At 40.5% G+C, this 20,807-nt stretch overlaps 1 protein-coding gene across 1 annotated transcript in view; it reads left to right on the top strand.

The window, feature by feature from the left end:
• The first annotated feature begins 2,149 nt into the window (after positions 1-2,149).
• Positions 2,150-20,807, top strand: part of EFCAB6 (EF-hand calcium binding domain 6) — a 202,887-nt gene continuing 184,229 nt past the window's right edge. The window contains 2 exon segments of the mRNA XM_082634692.1: positions 2,150-2,305; positions 12,312-12,400. Of these exon segments, the coding sequence (XP_082490818.1) occupies positions 2,216-2,305; positions 12,312-12,400 (179 nt within the window). The 5' untranslated portion in view covers positions 2,150-2,215.

Below are 20,807 nucleotides of genomic sequence, written 5' to 3'. Positions count from 1 at the left end.
TTTTTGTGACTGTGTCTTAGAAATCACGTAGTGTCAATTCTGCTCTAGTCACAGACTCATCCAAATTTAAGGAGAAGGAACGTATGCCCCACTTTCTGATGGGCAGAGAGTTAATACGATATCGTAAGAGAAGCATGTGTGGTGGGGATCTTGTTGTGGCCATCTTGGGAAATCGCATCGGCCACATCGTCCGTGTTTGTTTTCTCACCGCTCACCCAGCCACCCACGCTAGGTGCACAAACTTCATCCTCTTCTCCTGCCTTACCCGACACATCCAATCAGAAGGTTCTGTAGACTCTACCGCCTCTATTTTAACATCTCTTTTATTCATCCCAGCTTTTCACTCGCTGACCATCACATTAGTGTAGACCTCACTTAAGACCTGTCTAAGCTGGCTGTAATTACCCAGCTTCTCTTATACTGTCACTCTCCTCCCCTTTCTGTTTCTCTCCCATGTGATACCAAAGTGAAGTTTAAGAATGAAAATTGGGTTGTGTTATCCTCTCGATGACAGTCCTGCTGTAGCATTGCATAACCAGAGCACAAAGCCAGAGGACAGGACCGCTGTGCCCTGGTTCCTGCTGACTTTCCCAGTCTCCTCTCCTGGTTGGTGGCCACTCTGCATGTCCCCTCCTGGCTGTCCTCCACAGCAGCCCCACTTCCAGCCCCTCTCGCTCTCAGGGAGCACAACATTGCAGTGGAAGTGTCACTCTGTCCTCTAAGAATTTCCTGAGACCCTCATCCTGTCACCCCAAACCAACCGCTCTATGTTCTGGATCTCCAATGTATCTCAGTTAAGTAATCCCCTCCCTGGAGGAGGCCGTGGGCATCGTGAGCTGAGCCATCCCTAGCACCGGGCACAGGCCTCGTGTGTGCACGGTGAGCAAGCATCAGGGAAGGTGGGTATCAGTGACGGCCAGCACGGCCCCTGGAAGGATGGAAGTGGTCTCCAGGACCCTCCACGCTGCTTCTCCTAAGGTTAGGACCCGTAAGGTCTTCACGGCAGGTGTGGGCGCTGGTATGTTCTCTGTTACCGCCTCAAATGGAAGACTGCTCAGCCATCCTACAGCTGTGAGCAGATCCCTCACTGCCTCTGGGAAGGTCCACGTTGGCACTTTGAATCCATCATCTGGCCCAGGTCACCCCAAGACTAAAGCCGTCACTGTCCTCATGCCAGGAAGCTTCCATAGCTTGATAAGAAATTCTCATTTAAAGGGAAATAACTAGAGTCATCCTCCCCTAGCTTCTGCTGTGAACAGTTTGACAAAAATGAGGCTATGTTCAAGACATTTAACGTGTCCAGAATTTACTATGTAAGACAGAGGTACTAAATGAACTATGGTCACCAAGCCTTTGCAATCTCATTAATAGATATAAAAGATTTACCAAGCTACCATGGTTCTTAGCCTCCTCTTTACCTAGTAGGTTATAAAATATCGAAAGGGACTAATCACATCTTCATGTTTATGAGACTGATTGGCACCATGAGTTAATTTGTAGTTACTGTGTCTGTAGGGTGTCAGCTGCCCTTTGGCGACATGGGGACTCTGGAACCTAAACCATTACAGCTGGGACCCCTTTCCCCACCAGGAAGTGCAGGTGCCCTGCAAGCTCATTAGAGAACTAAACATTCTTCATTATCCTTTAGTATCCAGTGATTCTCACCTCTTCCTTGTCTTTGAAAGGAAAAGGTTGTAGATTTAAGAATTACATGTTTTTCCCTCAAAAATTGGCAAGGGGATGAAAAGTGAATATAATATTTTGAAGATTTATTTGAGATAAAATTGATTCTTAACTAAGTTTTATTTCAGTATCCATGTTTTTCACTTGTAGTGACATAGGTCCTTTATAGGGAAGATTATCTTCGCTTTTTTTTCCTAATGTTACTACTATTATTTTATATTGATTGAAATGTAAATTTCAGAGGTGCAACAAATGACTGCAGATTTGCAATTGCGGGTCATCTACTTGTAAACCTAGATATAGTAGAAGAAATACTGTTCAGAAGTTTGTTGGATTCTAGTACACAGTGAAATGCTGTTTATTGTCTTAGCTTTGAGAGCGTTTAATAAATAGCTGTCTCTCTTTTATAGCCACAGCTGTTGCAAATCCAATACTGTCGTCCTTAGATGTTAAACGGATTTTATTTCAAAAGATTACTGATAAAGGAGATGGGTTGAAGAAAGCCTTTCACCTGCTCGACATCAGTGACAACATGACGGTGACAAAGAATGAACTGCGAAGAGTCATCACAACCTTCCTGCTGCCTCTCACGAGAGAACAGTTTCAAGATGTGCTGGCTCAGGTACAGTGCAGAAAAGACTCAGAATCACCCATTATGGAGGAGGGGATGCAGTATATTACAGGAGCATGTAACCTCGTCTGGCTTTTCCCCACTGTCCCAAATAGAGTTTTGTTTGTCACAAGTCAATTAAATTCTGGCAGCTTTGGGACAATTATCATGTGCTTGGGTCATATTTTGTGTGTAGCACTATTATAGTCATATTAGTTTACTTTTTAAGGCTTCCATGTAAAGAGTATTTGGTCAACATGTACTTTGAAACTTAGTATTTGCGTTTGTTCTTACCTGAAGTGGTTATTGAGCATCTACTGTATGCTCAACCCAATGCAGAGCAATCAGACAGTTTTCAGCTATTATTTCTTCAAATATTTTTTTCTACCTCTTCCTCTGCTCTCTCGGACATTTTGGTATTGTCCTCCAGACCCCTGAGGCTCTGTTCATGTTATAAAATATTTTTCCTGTCTATCTTTCGGATTGCATAATTTCCATTGATGTGTCTTCAAATTCACTGACTCTTTCTTAGCATCTCCGTTCTGCTATGAAGTCCATTCAGTGAATTTTTAATTTTAGACATTATATTTTTCAGTTCTAGAATTTTCATTTGGTTCTTTTTTATAATTTCTATTTATCTGCTTAGATTTCTTGGTTTTTCTTTCAATTATGAGCATATTTCTTTGACTACATTGAGCGTAGTTTAAATAGCTGCTTAAAAGTCCTTAGCTGGTAATTCTAACATCTGGATCATCTCAGGGTTGGCCTGCTTTGATTTTTTTTCCTTTGAGAAGGGTCACATTTCTCTGGTTCTTCATTTTTGAGCATATTTGGATAATATCCCAGACTAGTGCTATTCAATAGAAATATAATGTGTCACATAAGTAATTTAAAATTTTCTAGTAGCTACATTAGAAAAATAAAAAGAAATAGGTGAAATTAATTTTAATAATATTTTTATTTGACCAAATAAATATATCTAAAATATTATCTCATTTCAACATGCAATCACTATTTAAAATTGGTAATAAGATATTTTACATTCTTTTCTGTGTACTAAGTCTACAGAGCCTGGTATGTACTTTACACTTACAGAAGACCTCAATGCTGACACTAAATTTCCATTGGAAATACTTTATCTGTATTTAGATTTCATAAAATTTGCTGTTGAAATATTAGATTCATATACCCGGTCATTCCAAACTTAAAAGTTTTCCCAAAGCGAAGTTAATTTTATTTTTTTTTTTATTTTTTTTTTTTTTTCGGTACGCGGGCCTCTCACTGTTGTGGCCTCTCCCGTTGCGGAGCACAGGCTCCGGACGCGCAGGCTCAGCGGCCATGGCTCACGGGCCCAGCCGCTCCGCGGCATATGGGATCCTCCCAGACCGGGGCACGAACCCGTATCCCCTGCATCGGCAGGCGGACTCTCAACCACTGCGCCACCAGGGAGGCCCGCGAAGTTAATTTTAGAATTTAAATTAATTAACATTAAATTTAACAAACAGTTCAGTTCATCAGTTACCCTAGCCACGTTTCCAGTGCTCAGGAGTCACATATGGCTCTGGCTGTTCATTAAACAGTGCAGTGCTAAACGTCATGAATGCTGTGCTGTGGAGACTCTGGGTTCTGTTATATTCCTCTGAGACTTTTGATACTTTTGCTTTGACAGGCAATTAACTTGCAAATTCCCCCTCACCTGCAGTGGGCAGTCGCTCACATCTTTTTTTTTTTTTTTTTGCTGTACGCGGGCCTCTCACTGTTGTGGCCTCTCCTGTTGCGGAGCACAGGCTCCGGATGCGCAGGCTCAGCGGCCATGGCTCATGGGCCTAGCCGCTCCGCGGCATGTGGGATCTTCCTGGACAGGGGCACGAACCCGTGTCCCCTGCATCGGCAGGCGGACACTCAACCACTGCGCCACCAGGGAAGCCCTGTCGTTCATATCTTGCTTCAGCTTTTCGGTCTTTTGCTGGGACTCTTGAGTCTGACCTACACACACGTGGTTCAAGCACCAGCTGGAAATGTGGACAGAGTGCATACACAGAAAGTGGTGCTCCTCTTCTTTCAGGTTCCTGTCACATTTTTAACGGGTGTGGTTGCTTTGGGTTCAGTGTGCTGGCTCTTCAGGCCAGAAAGACAGTGGGTTTTTTTAGGGGACGGGGTTTACCTGCTTTGTGCTGGGCACTGACTGTGGCCTGATCTTAGGTTCAAAGCCACTGAGAACAGGAAACTCCCTCCGTACTTGTCCCTTCTTCTAAAGTTTTAAGTTCCTCCAAAATCTGCCTGCCTTCTTTCACTCTTCAGAACCTTTAGATAGCTATTTTTTGTATTTCGACAGAGTTTATGGATGTTGTCTGTGGGAGGTTAGTCTTTTGAGAGCTTTCTCTGCCAGAAGTTCTTCTGCTTTATTGTTTTTAAAAAAGCAATCACAAAGTCACAGACAAGTTGGAAGTATAGTGCAAAGAACAATTTTCTCTTTCGTAAACCATTTGGGGGTAAGCTGCTCCATTACCTCAGATATTTCAGTGTATGTTTCCTTAAAAGCAGAGCCCTGTTTTATATACCCACAATCCAGCCATCATGGTAAGGATAGTAATGCCAACTCATGTCAGCCATCTCAGCCCCAGGCCCCAGGTCACAATCATGCAGTGCGTTTGGCAAGTCTCCTATAGTCTAGAACACTTCTTCAGTCTTTCCTTAGTCTTGAAGACCATAACACTTTGAAGATTGCAGACCTGTTATTTTGTAGAGTGTCCCTGACTTGAGTTATCGGATGTTTCCTGATGACTAGATTCAGGCTTGCATCTTTGGCAGGAATGTCACAGAAATGATGCTGTGCTCTTCTCAACGCTTTTATTAGCTTACAGGTGATTTCAGTCTGTCCCATTACTGCTGATGTTCACTGCAGTCACTTGATTAAGGTGGAATCTATCAGACTCATCTGTCTTTTTCCTGGTGGAGTGCTCTTTATCTACTTTGTAATTAATAAGCATTTTGTGGGAGAAACTTTGAAACTATGTAGATATGCCATTCCTCACCAAACTTTCGTATATTCATTTATTGTTTATATGTTTGCAGGGACTCAAGATTTCCTGTTTTATGAAGTGGGTTATGATCCATTATTTTCATTATTTATTTTGATGTTTCAGTTGGCCCTAATATAGCCAGTAGGAGCCCCTTCATGCTGGTTTCTGTGTCCTTTTGACATGTTCCCATCATTCTTTGAGCACTTCCTTACTTTCTGATACAAGATATTATAAACTCATCTGTACTTTTATTGCCTCGGTCCCAGAATCATCCATTTCTCCAAGGAGCTCTGGTTCCTTTTAATGGAACAAAGTATCCAGAATCTGGGATCTGAGTATACCAGAGCTGCTTTTTGCTCCAGGCCCTCTAAGTGGGCAGAGCCCTAGGAGATATATTCCATATATAAACATATATACACATTTACATATATTTACATCTACATGTATTTCTATATCAATCTATATATTGAAAACTGTGAGTTCACACCAATACCGCCAATTCTAGCCCAGTACCTCAGGGTTCATTGTAATTTTCTCACTTTCTATGTTTGTAACTACCATTTCAGACAATGAGCCACTTGGCTTCTGTGTTCTGAGTATATTCACTTATTTGATCAGCCTCCCTGGCATGTGACTCATCTCCCATGTCCAGCACCTCCACCCCCAGGTGGATGCCCTCTTCCTCCAACCCTGCTGTGGAGCACGGCTCCCCCATGTTGCAGACGCCACTTTTGTCTGCCCCATCTAATGACTGTAGGACTGAATTGTGAGGGAACAGACAGGGAAGGAGGGAAGGGGAGGAATGATGAAGAGCTTTTCTCTTCTTCTTTTAAAAAATGTATCCCCTTTATTCACTTCCAGAATTTCACAAATAGTATATATAGATTCTTTTACATATCACCTTTTATTGTATCTGCATTTTAAATAAAAGCTTTATAAAGATATAATTTACATATCATAAAATTCACCATTTAAAAATGGACAAGTTCTTGGTTTTTCATATATTCACAGAGTTGTGCAACCATCACCACCATCTAATTCCAGAACATTTTAGCACCCCCAAAAGAAACTTTATATTCATTAGCAGTCACTCCCTACTCCCCTTCCCCTAATCCCTGACATCCATTAATCTATTGATACCCTAAGTCACAATAGATTGCCTATTCTGGAGAGTTCATAAAATGGAATAATATAATATATGATCTTTTGTAACTGGCTCCTTTCACTAAGCATAATGTTTAGTTATGCTAAGCATCCATGTTATAGCATGAATCAGTATTTCATTCCTCATTATGGCTGAATAATATTCCACTGCATGGATACACTGCACTTTATCATTAGTTGATGGATCTTTGGGTTATTTTCACTTTTTGGCTTTTGTGAACAATGCTGCTGTGAAATTTCATGTACAAATTTTTATGTGGACACGTTTTCACTTCTCTTGGGTACATACCTAGGAGTGGAATTGCTGTGTCATATGGTAATGTTCTCTTGCTTTTAAAGAACCTTTGTCCTCACAAATATCACATGTTTCCTCATAACCTTGGTTTAACTGTTCCTTTCTTTATACCAAATGGAAAGTTAAAATATTATTTCCTGCTGATGTCTCCCTATATTCATGATCTAATCTTAATTTAAAATTTTGACAGCCTTCCCAAGCTAATCAGCTGTGCAGGAATAGGAAAGGTACAGAAAATGTGAAATGTGTATCCATTTTTTAAAAGCTACATCTGTTTTTAAAAGAAGTCACTGAGAACTGTAGAACTTCAGAGACTTTAAAAACAGGTTCTGATAGTCTATCTTATAATCAGGACATTTTTCTAGAACCTTGAGCTCCTGTGACCCCCTCCTGTATAAACCAAGGAGACTGCAGTGTGGTGCCTTTTCAGGAGGCCAATTTCATTGGGAATGAAGGGCAGGGGGTCTCTTCCTAATCCCTGGAGTTCACAGTGTGTGTCCCTTTTCTAGATCTTTTCATGACTAATCCAGGTGGTGATACAAACTTTCTTTTTCAATAGTTAATATAAGCTTAACTGGAAATATATAAAACAGGTAAAATATTTCATGGGAATCTCACCCTTAAAATTAGGAAAGAATTTTCCAGTTATAGTGAATTTACTTTAGCTTTAATTTTATTTCAAGAACCATGTCAAGAATGTTTGAACGTCAGGGTGTTTTGATGATTGATCAGGGCAAGAGTGATGAGGAGGCATTGCTTGTAACCTGCCCTATACCTTAGTTACATTAATAGTAAAATGAGTTTTTTAAAAATGTGGCTTCAGTCTCTGAATATTAATATAAATATTTTAAAAGAGGTTGAATTGGTAAATAGATTCCAGAGAAACTGAAAGCATTTCCACTAAGATCAGGAACAAGACAAGGTTGTCCACTCTCACCACTCTTATTCAACATAGTTTTGGAAGTTTTAGCCACAGCAATCAGAGAAGAAAAAGAAATAAAAAGAATCCAAATTGGAAAAGTAGAAGTAAAGCTGTCACTGTTTGCAGATGACATGATACTATACATAGAGAATCCTAAAGGTGCTACCAGAAAACTACTAGAGCTAATCAATGAATTTGGTAAAGTAACAGGATACAAAATTAATGCACAGAAATCTCTGGCATTCTTTTACACTAATGATGAAAAATCTGAAAGTGAAATTAAGAAAACACTCCCATTTACCATTGCAACAAAAAGAATAAAATATCTAAAGATGATACAAATAGATGGAGAGATATACCATGTTCTTGGATTGGAAGAATCAACATTGTGAAAATGACTCTACTACCCAAAGCAATCTACAGATTCAATGCAATGCCTATCAAACTACCAATGGCATTTTTCACAGAACTAGAACAAAAAATTTCACAATTTGTATGGAAACACAAAAGACCCCGAATAGCCAAAGCAATCTTGAGAAAGAAAAACGGAGATTGAGGAATCAGGCTCCAGGACCTCAGACTATACTACAAAGCTACAGTAATCAAGACAGTATGGTACTGACACAAAAACAGAAATATAGATCAATGGAACAGGATAGAAAGCCCAGAGATAAACCCACACACATATGGTCACCTTATCTTGATAAAGGAGGCAAGAATATACAGTGGAGAAAAGACAGCCTCTTCAATAAGTGGTGCTTGGAAAACTGGACAGGTACATGTAAAAGTATGAAATTAGAACACTCTCTAACACTGTACACAAAAATAAGCTCAAAATGGATTAAAGACCTAAATGTAAGGCCAGACACTATCAAACTCTTAGAGGAAAACATAGGCAGAATGCTCTATGACATAAATCACAGGAAGATCCTTTCTGACCCACCTCCTAGAGAAATGGAAATAAAAACAAAAATAAACAAACGGGACCTAATGAAACTTCAAAGCTTTTGCAAAGCAAAGGAAACCATAAACAAGACCAAAAGACAGCCCTCAGAATGGGAGAAAATATTTGCAAATGAAGCAACTGACAAAGGATTAATCTCCAAAATTTACAAGCAGCTCATGCAGCTCAATAACAGAAAAACAAATAACCCAATCCAAAAATGGGCAGAAGACCTAAATAGACATTTCTCCAAAGAAGATATACAGATTGCCAACAAGCACATGAAAGAATGCTCAACATCATTAATCATTAGAGAAATGCAAATCAAAACTACAATGAGGGGCTTCCCTGGTGGCGCAGTGGTTGAGAGTCTGCCTGCCGATGCAGGAGACACGGGTTCATGCCCTGGTCTGGGAAGATCCCACATGCCGTGGAGTGGCTAGGCCTGTGAGCCATGGCCGCTGAGCCTGCGCGTCCGGAGCCTGTTCTCCGCAACGGGAGAGGCCACAACAGTGAGAGGCCTGTGTACCGCAAAAAAAAAACCCCAAAAACCAAAACAAAAAACTACAAATAGAACTACCATACGACCCAGCAATCCCACTACTGGGCATATACCCTGAGAAAACCATAATTCAAAAAGAGTCATGTACCACAATGTTTATTGCAGCTCTGTTTACAATAGCCAGGACATGGAAGCAACCTTAGTGTCCATCGACAGATGAATGGATAAAGAAGATGTGGTATATATATACAATGGAATATTATTCGGCCATAAAAAAGAAATGAAATTGAGTTATTTGTAGTGAGGTGGATGGACCTAGAGTCTGTCATACAGAGTGAAGTAAGTCAGAAAGAAAAACAAATACCGTATGCTAACACATACATATGGAATCTAAGAAAAAAAAAAAAAGGTCATGAAGTACCTAGGGGTAAGACAGGAATAAAGACACAGACCTACTAGAGCATGGATTTGCGGATATGCGGAGGGGGAAGGGTAAGCTGTGACACAGTGAAAGAGTGGCATGGACATATATACCCTACCAAACGTAAAATAGATAGCTAGTGGGAAGCAGCCGCATAGCACAGGGACATCAGCTAGGTGGTTTGCGACCACCTAGAGGGGGTGGGAGGGAGGGAGACGCAAGAGGGAAGAGATATGGGAACATATGTATATGTATCACTGATTCACTTTGTTATAAAGCAGAAACTAACGCATCATTGTAAAGCAGTTATACTCTAATAAAGATGTAAAAAAATTTTTTTAAACACAATAAAAAAATGTGGCTTCAGTCTCTGAATATTAATAGAAACATTTTAAAAGAAGTTGAATTGGTAAATAGATTCCAGAGAAGGAGAACTAAGTTCCGTTCTGATCCTGGTGGTTGTGCTGGGTTGGGGAAAGAGAAGTCTTTGAAGGTACTTATCAACATACTGGATGTGGATTTGCAAACTACACTCCCCCAGCCCCAGTCTAAGGATTGCTTTCAGTGATTCATCAGTGGACGGTTTGCATTCTCCAACATTTTTGCCAGAATAGCAAATACTGGAGAGGTGATTTGGGTTGTCTAAGTGCTTAGTTTTGGAGACCAGTCATTGCAAATGTGTATGTGCCACATTAGAATTTGCATTAGACCATAAGTAGCAATATGAAATGTGACAAAAGCTTCAATAGATTTTTTAAATTATTTATTTATTTATTTATTATTTATTTTGGGCTGCGTTGGGTCTTAGTTGCTGCACCCAGGCTTTCTCTAGTTGCGGCTAGCGGGGGCTACTCTTCATTGTGGTGTGCGGGCTTCTCTTTGCGGTGGCTTCTCTTGTTGCGGAGCATGGGCTCTAGATGCACGGGCTTCAGTAGTTGCAGCATGCGGGCTCAGTACTTGTGGCTCGTAGGCTCTAGAGTGCAGGTTCAGTAGTTGTGGTGCACAGGCTTAGTTGCTCCACGGCATGTGGGATCTTCCTGGACCAGGGATCGAACCCATGTCTCCTGCATTAGCAGGTGGATTCTTAACTACTGTGCTACCAGGGAGGTCCCAGCTTCAATAGACTGATGGATTTTAAGGCAGGGTGGTTAGTGTAGTGAGATGAACTTGGGCTCTGGAGTCACAGATTTCTGTGACTAAATGACTTAATAGCAGTGCCATTGCAGGGAGGTCACACTTCTGCTCTGTGAAATGTGGAAAATTTCAACCTCCTCAGGAGGTAGTTTGGGGCTAAATGAGTTAAAAGCAAGAGCAGTGCCTGTACCCATTTATAAAGTTTGAGCTCTGCAAATGTAAGTTTCTTCCCTTCCATGTTAACTCTTATCACTACCAAGACTAGGAGGGCATCCAGTCTGGGAAACAGCACGTTTAATCTGTTCTTGCCCTTCTTCTGTAAAACTAGGGAACCTTTGAAGCGTCTACCCAAATTATATCTAGTAAAAAATACCCTATCAGAAATCCCAGTCCTGGGTGTCCTTTCTAGGAAAAGGCTTCACAAAGGCCTACCCTGTGAGCCACTCTCCCTCTGGGCCCATTTCCTAGTTATATATGTTTTTAATAGCAAGGAGAAATTTGTCCTTTGGGGAAGACTGAGATAACCGTGCTAGGCTTTGAGGCTGGAATTTTAAGGACTAAGTAAATATCAAACTTGGTTGTATAGGCTTGGGAGCCATTCACCTGTATGGGAAACTGTACTTTGTGTATTTGCATGAAGCTTAATAAAATATATTTATATTGATTATATATTAATTTTAATTTTAATTTCATAATGCTTTTTTGGGGGGAAATAATTATTTTCACTTTAAAAAAATTTTGACATTTTATTTAAAAGTAATTTCAAACCTCCAGAAAATTTGTAAGGATAAGAGTGGTACAAACAGTAGCCATATACCCTTTACCCAGATTTGACAGTTGTGAACATTTAGCCTCGTTTGCTTCTCCCGTGATCTTTCATTCATACATATGTGCAAATAATATATACGAAATACACAATGTGTACATAATTTTTTTCTGGACCCTTTAAGAGGATGTTGCTTATATTAATGGTTCTTTAATTCTAAATACTATAGTGTGTATTTCCTTAAGAATAAGAACTATTCTCTTACAGAATCACAGTACAGTTAACAACTTCAGTAAACTAAACATTGAGATAATAATACTTTAATTTAACCTATAGTCCATATTAACCCACTTGACCCAATGATGTCCTTTATAGAATTTTAGATTTGAAAATGATTTTTTCTACCTTGAAATTATATGAATGTACAGTAAGTACACATGACACTCAGAGGGTTAATTATGCTGTGGCCTCAGACTTTTGGGAAATAGATATATATATTTATACATATACACATATATAAAAATACATATACATATGTAAAATATATATTAGAATATATTTCTATTAATTTTACTTATCTTTTAGATAGACCTAGGTTTTAGATAATTTTGTAGACAACTTGTTGGCTTTTAACTGAGCACAAACTGGCATTCTGGCATTCATGCTGCTTGTGCTTAGTTTGCTGAGGGTGCATGTCAGCTCAGACACCAGGATTGAATAGCTGTGAATGTTACTGGAATGCCTATCCCACTAAGAATGTCCTGCCTTACGTCATGAAACCTGCTGTGCTGTCCACTACTTGGATCTGAATTCTCTAATGGGCTGTTATTCTTCTTGTTTGGGCTTAGATCCCCCTCACCAGCTCTGGTGCCATTCCATACCTTGTATTCCTGTCCAGATTTGGTGGAATTGACCTGAATATAAATGTTATAAAGAGGTAAGTTTTTTTTTCCTCATATGCGAATGTGAAACTTGAAATGATAAGAAATAGGACACAAGGCCATTAGAGATAATCGTGTCAACAGATATAATCCTCAGTCAAAAATTTTATTCAGAGAAGATTCTAATGTCTAAATGAGATATATTTCAGAATAAGAGAAATAATATTGTATTAAAAATGGAAACATAGCAAATTAGAACCAGACTAACATATTTCATATGCAATGCATTTCAGATTTGGAAATAAGGAATAAAAATTATTTTTTTTTGGCTGTGCCATGTGGCTTGCGGGATCTTAGTACCCCGACCAGGGATTGAACCCAGGCCCCGGCAGTGAAAGCGCTGAGTCCTAACCACTGGACCGCCAGGGAATTCCCTGGAAATAAGGAATTTAAACTTTGAAGTAGAAGTATTAAGATGCCAAATTTTTAATTTGTTTTTATACATTTTTAATGTCTTTCATTGGATAATGATAATATTTTGGTAGCTAGAAATGAAATATTTTTAAAAAGATCTTTGTATGAGCTCCTCTTTATTTCATAATTGTAGCATGAGCATGAAACTCATTTGCTTTATGTGCAAAACGAGAGAGTTAAAGTCTGAACTTTAATGTCTCTATCAGCTGTAAAGTTTTGTGATTCTAGTGTATGATGTAGGAAATATTGTTTTAGTAAAAAAAATTGTTTACTCAGATTATCTGACTCTAAATGGGTAAGCTTCATTTTCTCAGGAATTGTGTAAACAATTATAAAACAATTAAATTTGGTTCTGAAATATTAGCAAATTTTGGTATTACAGCTTTCATGATTGCATCCATCCTGGATGCAGCTGAGGTGTAAGACTTAGTGCAGCAGTGTGGAGCGGGGAGGGGGAGTTGATGTTCACTGGATGTAGAGTTTCAGTTTTGTAAGGTGAGCAAGTCCCAGAGATCTGTTGCACAACAGTGTGAATATATTAATATTACTGAGCTGTATATTAAAAATGGTTAAGATGGTAACTTATGTGGTTTTTTGTTACCACAATTAAAAAAATAAAAGAATTAGTGCAGCAGCTCCAACAAGAATGACAAGGTATTATCTGCTCCACGATGTGGGACTTCTTTGTGCTCTGATCAGTTGATGTTCCATAAGTGATGAACTAGGATAACTTCCAGGCTCATTCAGAAGGACCACTGGTCATTTTATAGGCTCTATATTCATGCTCTTGACTTAAAACCATCCGCATTTGTGGAATAAGTAATCTAATTTGAATATTCTTTGCTGAAAAACTCAACAGTTGGAAATGCTACAACTCAACAGTTGGAAAAGCTAATAATTTGAGATGAAAAGTATCATAAGTTACTTCCTTAAACATAAAAGACTAAATATTTAAACTAAATTTGAAAGATTTCTGACTTACACATGAAGCTAAATTCTCTTTATTGTTGAAGACCACGAATTACAGTGAATAGAAACTTCTCTTTCTAGTACTATGGTAGGCTACCTCCATGAAAAACACTGCCACTGAAAACAAATAAAATGATGGATAAAAGGTAAAATATTTTAATACATTACTGAGCTGGCAAGAAAGTAATTCTCAGAGGCTAAACATGCAGTAAAAATTGGAATCCAGAGAAGGGAGCTTTCTATAAAGCCAGTTTTTACCCTGAAGGTATTGGCCAAATCTTGGTGAATTTGTGTTTCAGTTTTGTTGGCTATTTGGAGTGAAGGGGACAAGAGTCAAAACCTGCAGGGTCTGCCCAAGGTGGAGAAACCTAAGGGAAGACCAGTACAGGCGCAGTTGGGACCCCTATACCCTCTTATAAGGATAATCTACAAAATATAAACCTGCATGGCAGAAGGGCACAAGGAAACCTATGAGTTTCAACGCTGGCATTGGGTGAATAGGGGAAAAATTGTAATCACAAGTCAATTCATGAAAATCTGTGTCTAAAATAATGCTACCTGTGTGGTCTGAAAAGTGTCAGGCTAGGAATTTACTTAAAACTGGTCCTGGACTGGGTGTGCCCTTCTGTGGAGGAATACATCTACAACATAGCCCTTAAAGAAAACCACAGATAAAGTGTCACACAAAAAAACCTTGAAAACATATGAAGAGACAAAGAATGAGGACCGCAAACAAATGGAAATCATATCCAGTGGAATCAGATCTCCAAACACGTGGGATATTGGAACTATCAGATACAGAATCTAAAAGTAGTGTTTTAATATCTTTAAAGAAATGAAAGAATGGATTCAATATATGAGTGCAAAACAAGAGGCAATTGAAGAAGTACAAAATGGAACTCTTGGTATTGAAAGATACAATCATTATAGAATAAAATTCAGCGGATGGGTGAAAACAGTGGATTCAATGAAAAGAGCATTAGTGGAGTGGAAAATAGATCTGAAGATATTATCCAGAATGTAGCATGGAAAGACAGAAAGATACCAAACATGGAGAACAGGTATAAGAGACAAGGGAGGGGCTTCCCTGGTGGCACAGTGGTTGAGAGTCTGCCTGCCGATGCAGGGGACATGGGTTCGTGCCCCGGTCTGGGAGGATCCCACATGCCACGGAGTGGCTGGGCCCGTGAGCCATGGCCGCTGGGCCTGCACGTCCGGAGCCTGTGCTCCGCAGCGGGAGAGGCCACAACACTGAGAGGCCCGTATACCGCCAAAAAAAAAAAAAAGAGAGAGACATGGGAGGTGGGAAGAGAAGGCCCAACAATACTTCTTACTGGATTTCCAGATATGTAAGAGAAAGAGTAGGACAGAGATTATATTTGAAAAGGTAATGGGTTAGAATCTCAAGCCAGATAAATAAAAAGGGATGCCTATCTAGACATATCATGGTAAAACAGCAGAACATCAGCATCAAAGAGAAAATATTAAAGGCAGTGAGAAGAAAAAGGAAATTGACTTCAGAAGAGTGACAGTTAGACTGACACTGATGTCTCAACAGTGAGAATGAAAAGTATGAGATTGTGGGAAAATGTCTTCAATGCACTGAAGCTAAAATATTTGCCATCCTAGAACTTTATACTATGTTTGTAAGAATAAGGATGATAACTTTTTCTGTGGGAACCCCTGAGAGCCTCTCCTCTTCTTGCCATGGTATCTGCTCATCCACTGGTGTCAGAGTATTTGGAAAAGGAAGACACATCTGGCACCTTTGCCTATGGTGTTCAAGGTTACCTTTCACCTAGATCTTGTATACTCTCTTTACACTGACTTGTATGAAAATGAGGCAACCTGTGCATTGAATTATCTGGTCATTAGACTTGGGCTAAATCTTAGGACATTGACAGATTTGCAGCTCAAATTCCCTGAATTGGTGGTGGGGGGACTTATTATTGTGGTCACAGCACTTCCCTTCTGGAAATACGGTTCAAGAGGTCATATTTTGTATCAGCCGAAACTTGATGCCCTTGACAACGTAGAATGAACACAACACAGAAGAGATATGCCGTCTGTTCTGTCCTGGCCATCTCAGCCTCACCAGAACTGTCTAATATGAGGAAGTTACTGAATGTGCTACGGTGGTTGATTAAGTTGGAAGCAACATGAAGATTAAAGAGGATGTTTTGCATCAGAAGTCATTTAGGACCTGGAATGATGTCAAGAAGTCTATGCCTCTGAGTGTATGAGAGCTGGTAAGGACAAAATGTGCAACTCCTCTTGCATCTGCCATGGATGACCTCACATCATCTGTAATAATGGTAGTATCATCAATAACCCTTCCAAAACATCCAAGGAATTATTCTATTTAAAATGAGTAAATTGAACCTTTGAGATTTGCTTCTGATGGACATGTCGAACAGTTCTGCTTATGGACCAAAAGTGTTTCCTACTTCGGTAATCCGTGTGGCACTCAGCACAATGCTACCTCCCTGAAGAATAACTACAGACTTCCACGTACAAAGCAACCGAAATAGATCTTAGCAGAAGTTTTTGAAAGCTTTCTGAGCACCATGCAGAAAGATTCACGACGGAGTTCTGAAGAACTTACTGAAGAGCCTGAGAATTATGTTGAAACAAAATTCATTCACAAATACGTGCAGGGTGTCAACGCATTGTTTATAAGGCAAAGCAACAAGAATCAAAGAATTTTTCCCTGTACTTACATCCGGTTTCTTTAATTCAGCATCAATATTTCCTTCATTCAAATATCAACCTTTAGCCATATGTGGCATATATTACAACTAGCTGTCACCTATGAGAACTTATCGTTCACTGTGGCTTAGCCATGAGGTAGAACACAACCGACCTTCCTGTGTAATGTCACATTTCAGACATCAACATGTAGGGCCAACTGAACTATGGAAGAGTGTGTAAAAGAAGAAAGAAACTGCATGGATCTGATTCTAAGAAGTTAAAAAACAATACACATAAAAAGGAGACTGTGGACTGTGTCAGATTCAGACTGATGCCCTATTTCCCTCCTCTCCCTGACTTATTAGCCATTTTGTGACCATGTACTTTGCCCTCAAGTCTCAAATCTGATAATTGAATTTTTCCTCTCTTTTTCTATTCTAAAATCTTCCCTTGCTTACCTGATGACCATAACCAGCTTTATTTGTCCAAGTTTCCGGGGCTTCATGTCCTCCCTCTCTCCTCCCACAAAGTTTCTAAGTAGATCTATTATTGCTCTGACAAGGCTGAAAAAAACATTCATTTACAAGACCATGTATTGCAACATTCCTTGGCCAGGCCAGGTACCACAAATTCAAGCGGATAAAGCAAGCAACAGCGGTAGAACATCTGTCAACAGAGCAGATGTGAAGTTGACTCTAGGCAGGTAGCCTGGGTAGGTTGAGAAAAAAGGAGGGAAGAAGGCTTTTGGCCAAGAGAAGCAGGATTTGGAGGGGAAAACTTGTTTGCTACAAAGAAACAAGCAGCTAAAGGAACTCCAGTAAAGGAACCGATTCAAACAAAAGAAAAGAAGCCTTCTGCATAACATCTTGAATTTCTATGCCTCTAAAGGTCAATTCAGTTTGGACGGTTTCTTTGAATTTCTGAAGATTAAAGACATGATAGAAGTCACTGAGGAACATTTTAAAAAATAAAGACGGAGGGTGAAATACAGACATTGCAGACAAAAACTGAGACAGTTTACCTCCTACAGATCTTGACTAAAGGAAATCATAAAAGATATGCTAAACGGCAGAAGGCAAGTGACCCTATGGTACCCGGTACCCACAGGGCCCTCTGTGCCCTGGCTGGCCTCCCTGACAGGCGCTCTCTGCTCTCCTCTTTCTTCACTGTGTCCTCTTCTTGTTGCTCCCGTCTTAGGGCTTTTGACTGGTGGTTCCCCAGTGTCCGCAGCGCTTCTCCCCCAAATAAAGCTGTAGGTCACTCGGCTCACACCCATGAGGTTAACACACAGATGTGATTTTCTCATTCTAGAATGTGAGCTCCATGAGGGCAGGCAACTTTATCAGTTTTATTTATGGATGTATCCCAAGCCCCTAGGACCATGTTTGGCACATAGTGGGTGCTTAATATATATTTGTTGAATAAGTGGATGGAAAAACAGCAATGACAGCCAACAAATGACACGTATAGTCAGCAACCTGAATGACTCTCGCAGACGTAATATAGTGAAGGAGGAAGAAACATACGAATGCTTCTGTTCATATGTGAAGTTCAAAACCAGACAAACTGAACTGTATTGTTTAGGAATACATACCTAGGTGGTAAAATTATAACAAAATAAGAGTAAATGATATCTTAAGTGCTAGGAGGAGAGGAAATATTATGATTGGAGAAAGGCAAATGGGAGCCTCTTTTGTTTGGCTTTAATTCTTTTTTTTTTTTCTTTTTTTTGGCGGTACGCGGGCCTCTCACTGTTGTGGCCTCTCCCGTTGCGGAGCACAGGCTCCGGACGCGCAGGCTCAGCGGCCATGGCTCACGGGCCCAGCTGCTCCGCGGCATGTGGGATCTTCCCGGACTGGGGCACGAACCCGCATCGCCTGCATCGGCAGGCAGACTCTCAACCACTGTGCCACCAGGGAAGCCCTGGCTTTAATTCTTGATTTGAGTAATTGTTAAACAGGTGTTTGCCTTAATTGTAAGTAAACTATGCATATGTACTGTATGTACTTTTCTGCGTAAAGGTTATATCTCACAATAGCAATTTAAAACTCAATGAATTTAATAAACGTATTAGACACAGCTAAAGAAATAAGTGAACTGGAAGATCGGTCAGAAAACATTAGCCAGAATGTAACAGAGACATAAATGATGTAATTGGAGCTTTGTAAAGAAAGCAGTGAGAGATGGGACAGGTAATAGCCAAAGAAACAATGGCTGAGGATTGTCCAGAACTGATGAAAAGTGCTATCCTGCAGATTCAAGAAGGCAAATCTCAAAAAGGATTTAAAACGGGTGGGGGCAGAACCCCAAAGAGCAAGAGACCTTAAAGGCAGCCAAAGGGCAACATTTACTCAAAAGTGACTTCTGAGTTGTAACAATGGAAGCCAGGTGAAGAGTGGATTAAAAACTACGATGTGTTGGAAGAAAATCACTGCCACCCTAGAATTGTGTATCTAAAGAAAATATCTTTCACTATTTTAAATATTGAAGTAAAGACATTCTCAAACAAAAATGGATTTGGCCCCCAACAGGCCCAGAAAAAGAAACTCTAAGGGTATACTTTAGGTAGAAGGAAAGTGATCCCAGGTGGAAGGTTTGAGATGATGCAAGAAGGGATGCCGAGGGAAGATGGCTGAACACCTGGCAAGTACAGGACATACTCATGACTGTAGGGAATACTGATGGCTTCTGGAATTTAAAAATAGGATAGAATTAGAACACATGGTAGTAGTAATACATAAATTGAGAGGAGGGACTGGAGTCAAATGTTCTGGAGTTGCTACATTGTCCAGTCGGAAGACGAAAGTTCTGATTAACTTGAGTCTTTGAAAATTATGCTGGTTGCAATTTCCAGAGCAATTACTACAAGTCTAAAAGTGGAGTGTATAACTCCCAAACTTATAGAGGCACAAAAATGGAATGATAAAAATGGTATCAACCCAAAAGAAGGCAAGAAGCAGCAGAATAGGCAGGACAAATAGAAATCCTGAATATATCAGTAATTCTAATAAATATACCGCTTGAAAGACAAAGATAACAGATAGTAAAATCCACTAAGAGAAAAACATAAACATAGTTTTATAGAAAGGTTAGAAGTAAAAGGATTTAAAAAGACATACTATTCGGGCTTCCCTGGTGGCGCAGTGGTTGAGAGTCTGCCTGCCGATGCAGGGGACACGGGTTCGTGCCCCGGTGCGGGAAGATCCCACGTGCCGCAGAGCGGCTGGGCCCGTGAGCCATGGCTGCTGAGCCTGCGCGTCCGGAGCCTGTGCTCCACAACGGGAGGGGCCACAGCAGTGAGAGGCCCGCGTACTGCAAAAAAAAAAAAAAAAAGAAAAAGAAAAAAGAAGACATACTATTCAAATAAATACTAATCTAAAGAAAGCTGGCATCACTAAGTTAATATCAGACAGTAGACAGGGCTCCCCTGAGGCAGATACTGAGATGGAGTTTGGGGTACACACTTCCCTGTGAAGGGAAGAGGACTGGAGCCAGACTGGGCAGAGGAGCTGCCACTGGGGCTGAGGAAGCCTTGACCAAACGCAGAGGAGGTGGGGAGGGGGCTGAGGTTGGGAGGGGCGACCTCCTGTGCCCCCTGGGGCAGTGGCATTTCTCCATTTCTTCAGCTGATGGTGGGCACACAGCTGTAAAAAGTCAGGTATGTATGATTTTTATTCCTTAAATCTTAAACATATGTTACAAATAGTGTTTTGTATCTCTTCAATACATAATTAAAACCATTTTAAATATATTACACTTAACACAGAATCATAAGGCTGGGTTCCTGGTTTCATCTTTAACTTGGGCTCGACACTTAACCCCTCTGAGCCTGTTTCCTCGTGTGTAAAATTAAGTTAATTTCTGTTTAAAGCGCTCCAGTGGCTTCCCCTTCCCCAGTGTGAAGTCCAGACTCCTCATCATGGCCCCCACACCGTGGCGCTGGTGTAAGCCTCCATCTCTGGACTCACCCCATGTTCCTTGGCCCTGCTTGGTGGGCTCTGGTCCCCCTGGCCTCCACAGTAGCAGCCCTGGGATGTGCCAGGCTCCTGCCACCTCTGGGCTTCAAGCTGTTGCACGTTCCCTTTGCTTTGCCTGGAGAGCTTTTCCTCCGAGAGGGTGGCTCCTGGCTTGTTAGCTTGTGGGTCTCTATTCAAATGCCCTGTCGTCCACCCCATCCAAGAGAGTCGGCCCATCTCACCCCAGTGTCCAGTCTATCCCCACCTGTCTTTACTGTCTTCAGAGCACTTGTTATTACTTCAGCTTACATTACTTACTTGATTGCTTATTTCCAGTCTGTCACTGTCACTAGCATTAAGCTTTTTCAAGCCT

This window comes from Mesoplodon mirus (genome assembly GCF_964341445.2).
Source record: "Mesoplodon mirus genome assembly, chromosome: 11".
NCBI classification, from domain to species: domain Eukaryota; kingdom Metazoa; phylum Chordata; class Mammalia; order Artiodactyla; family Ziphiidae; genus Mesoplodon; species Mesoplodon mirus.
This window is presented reverse-complemented; position numbering and strand designations above follow the sequence as displayed.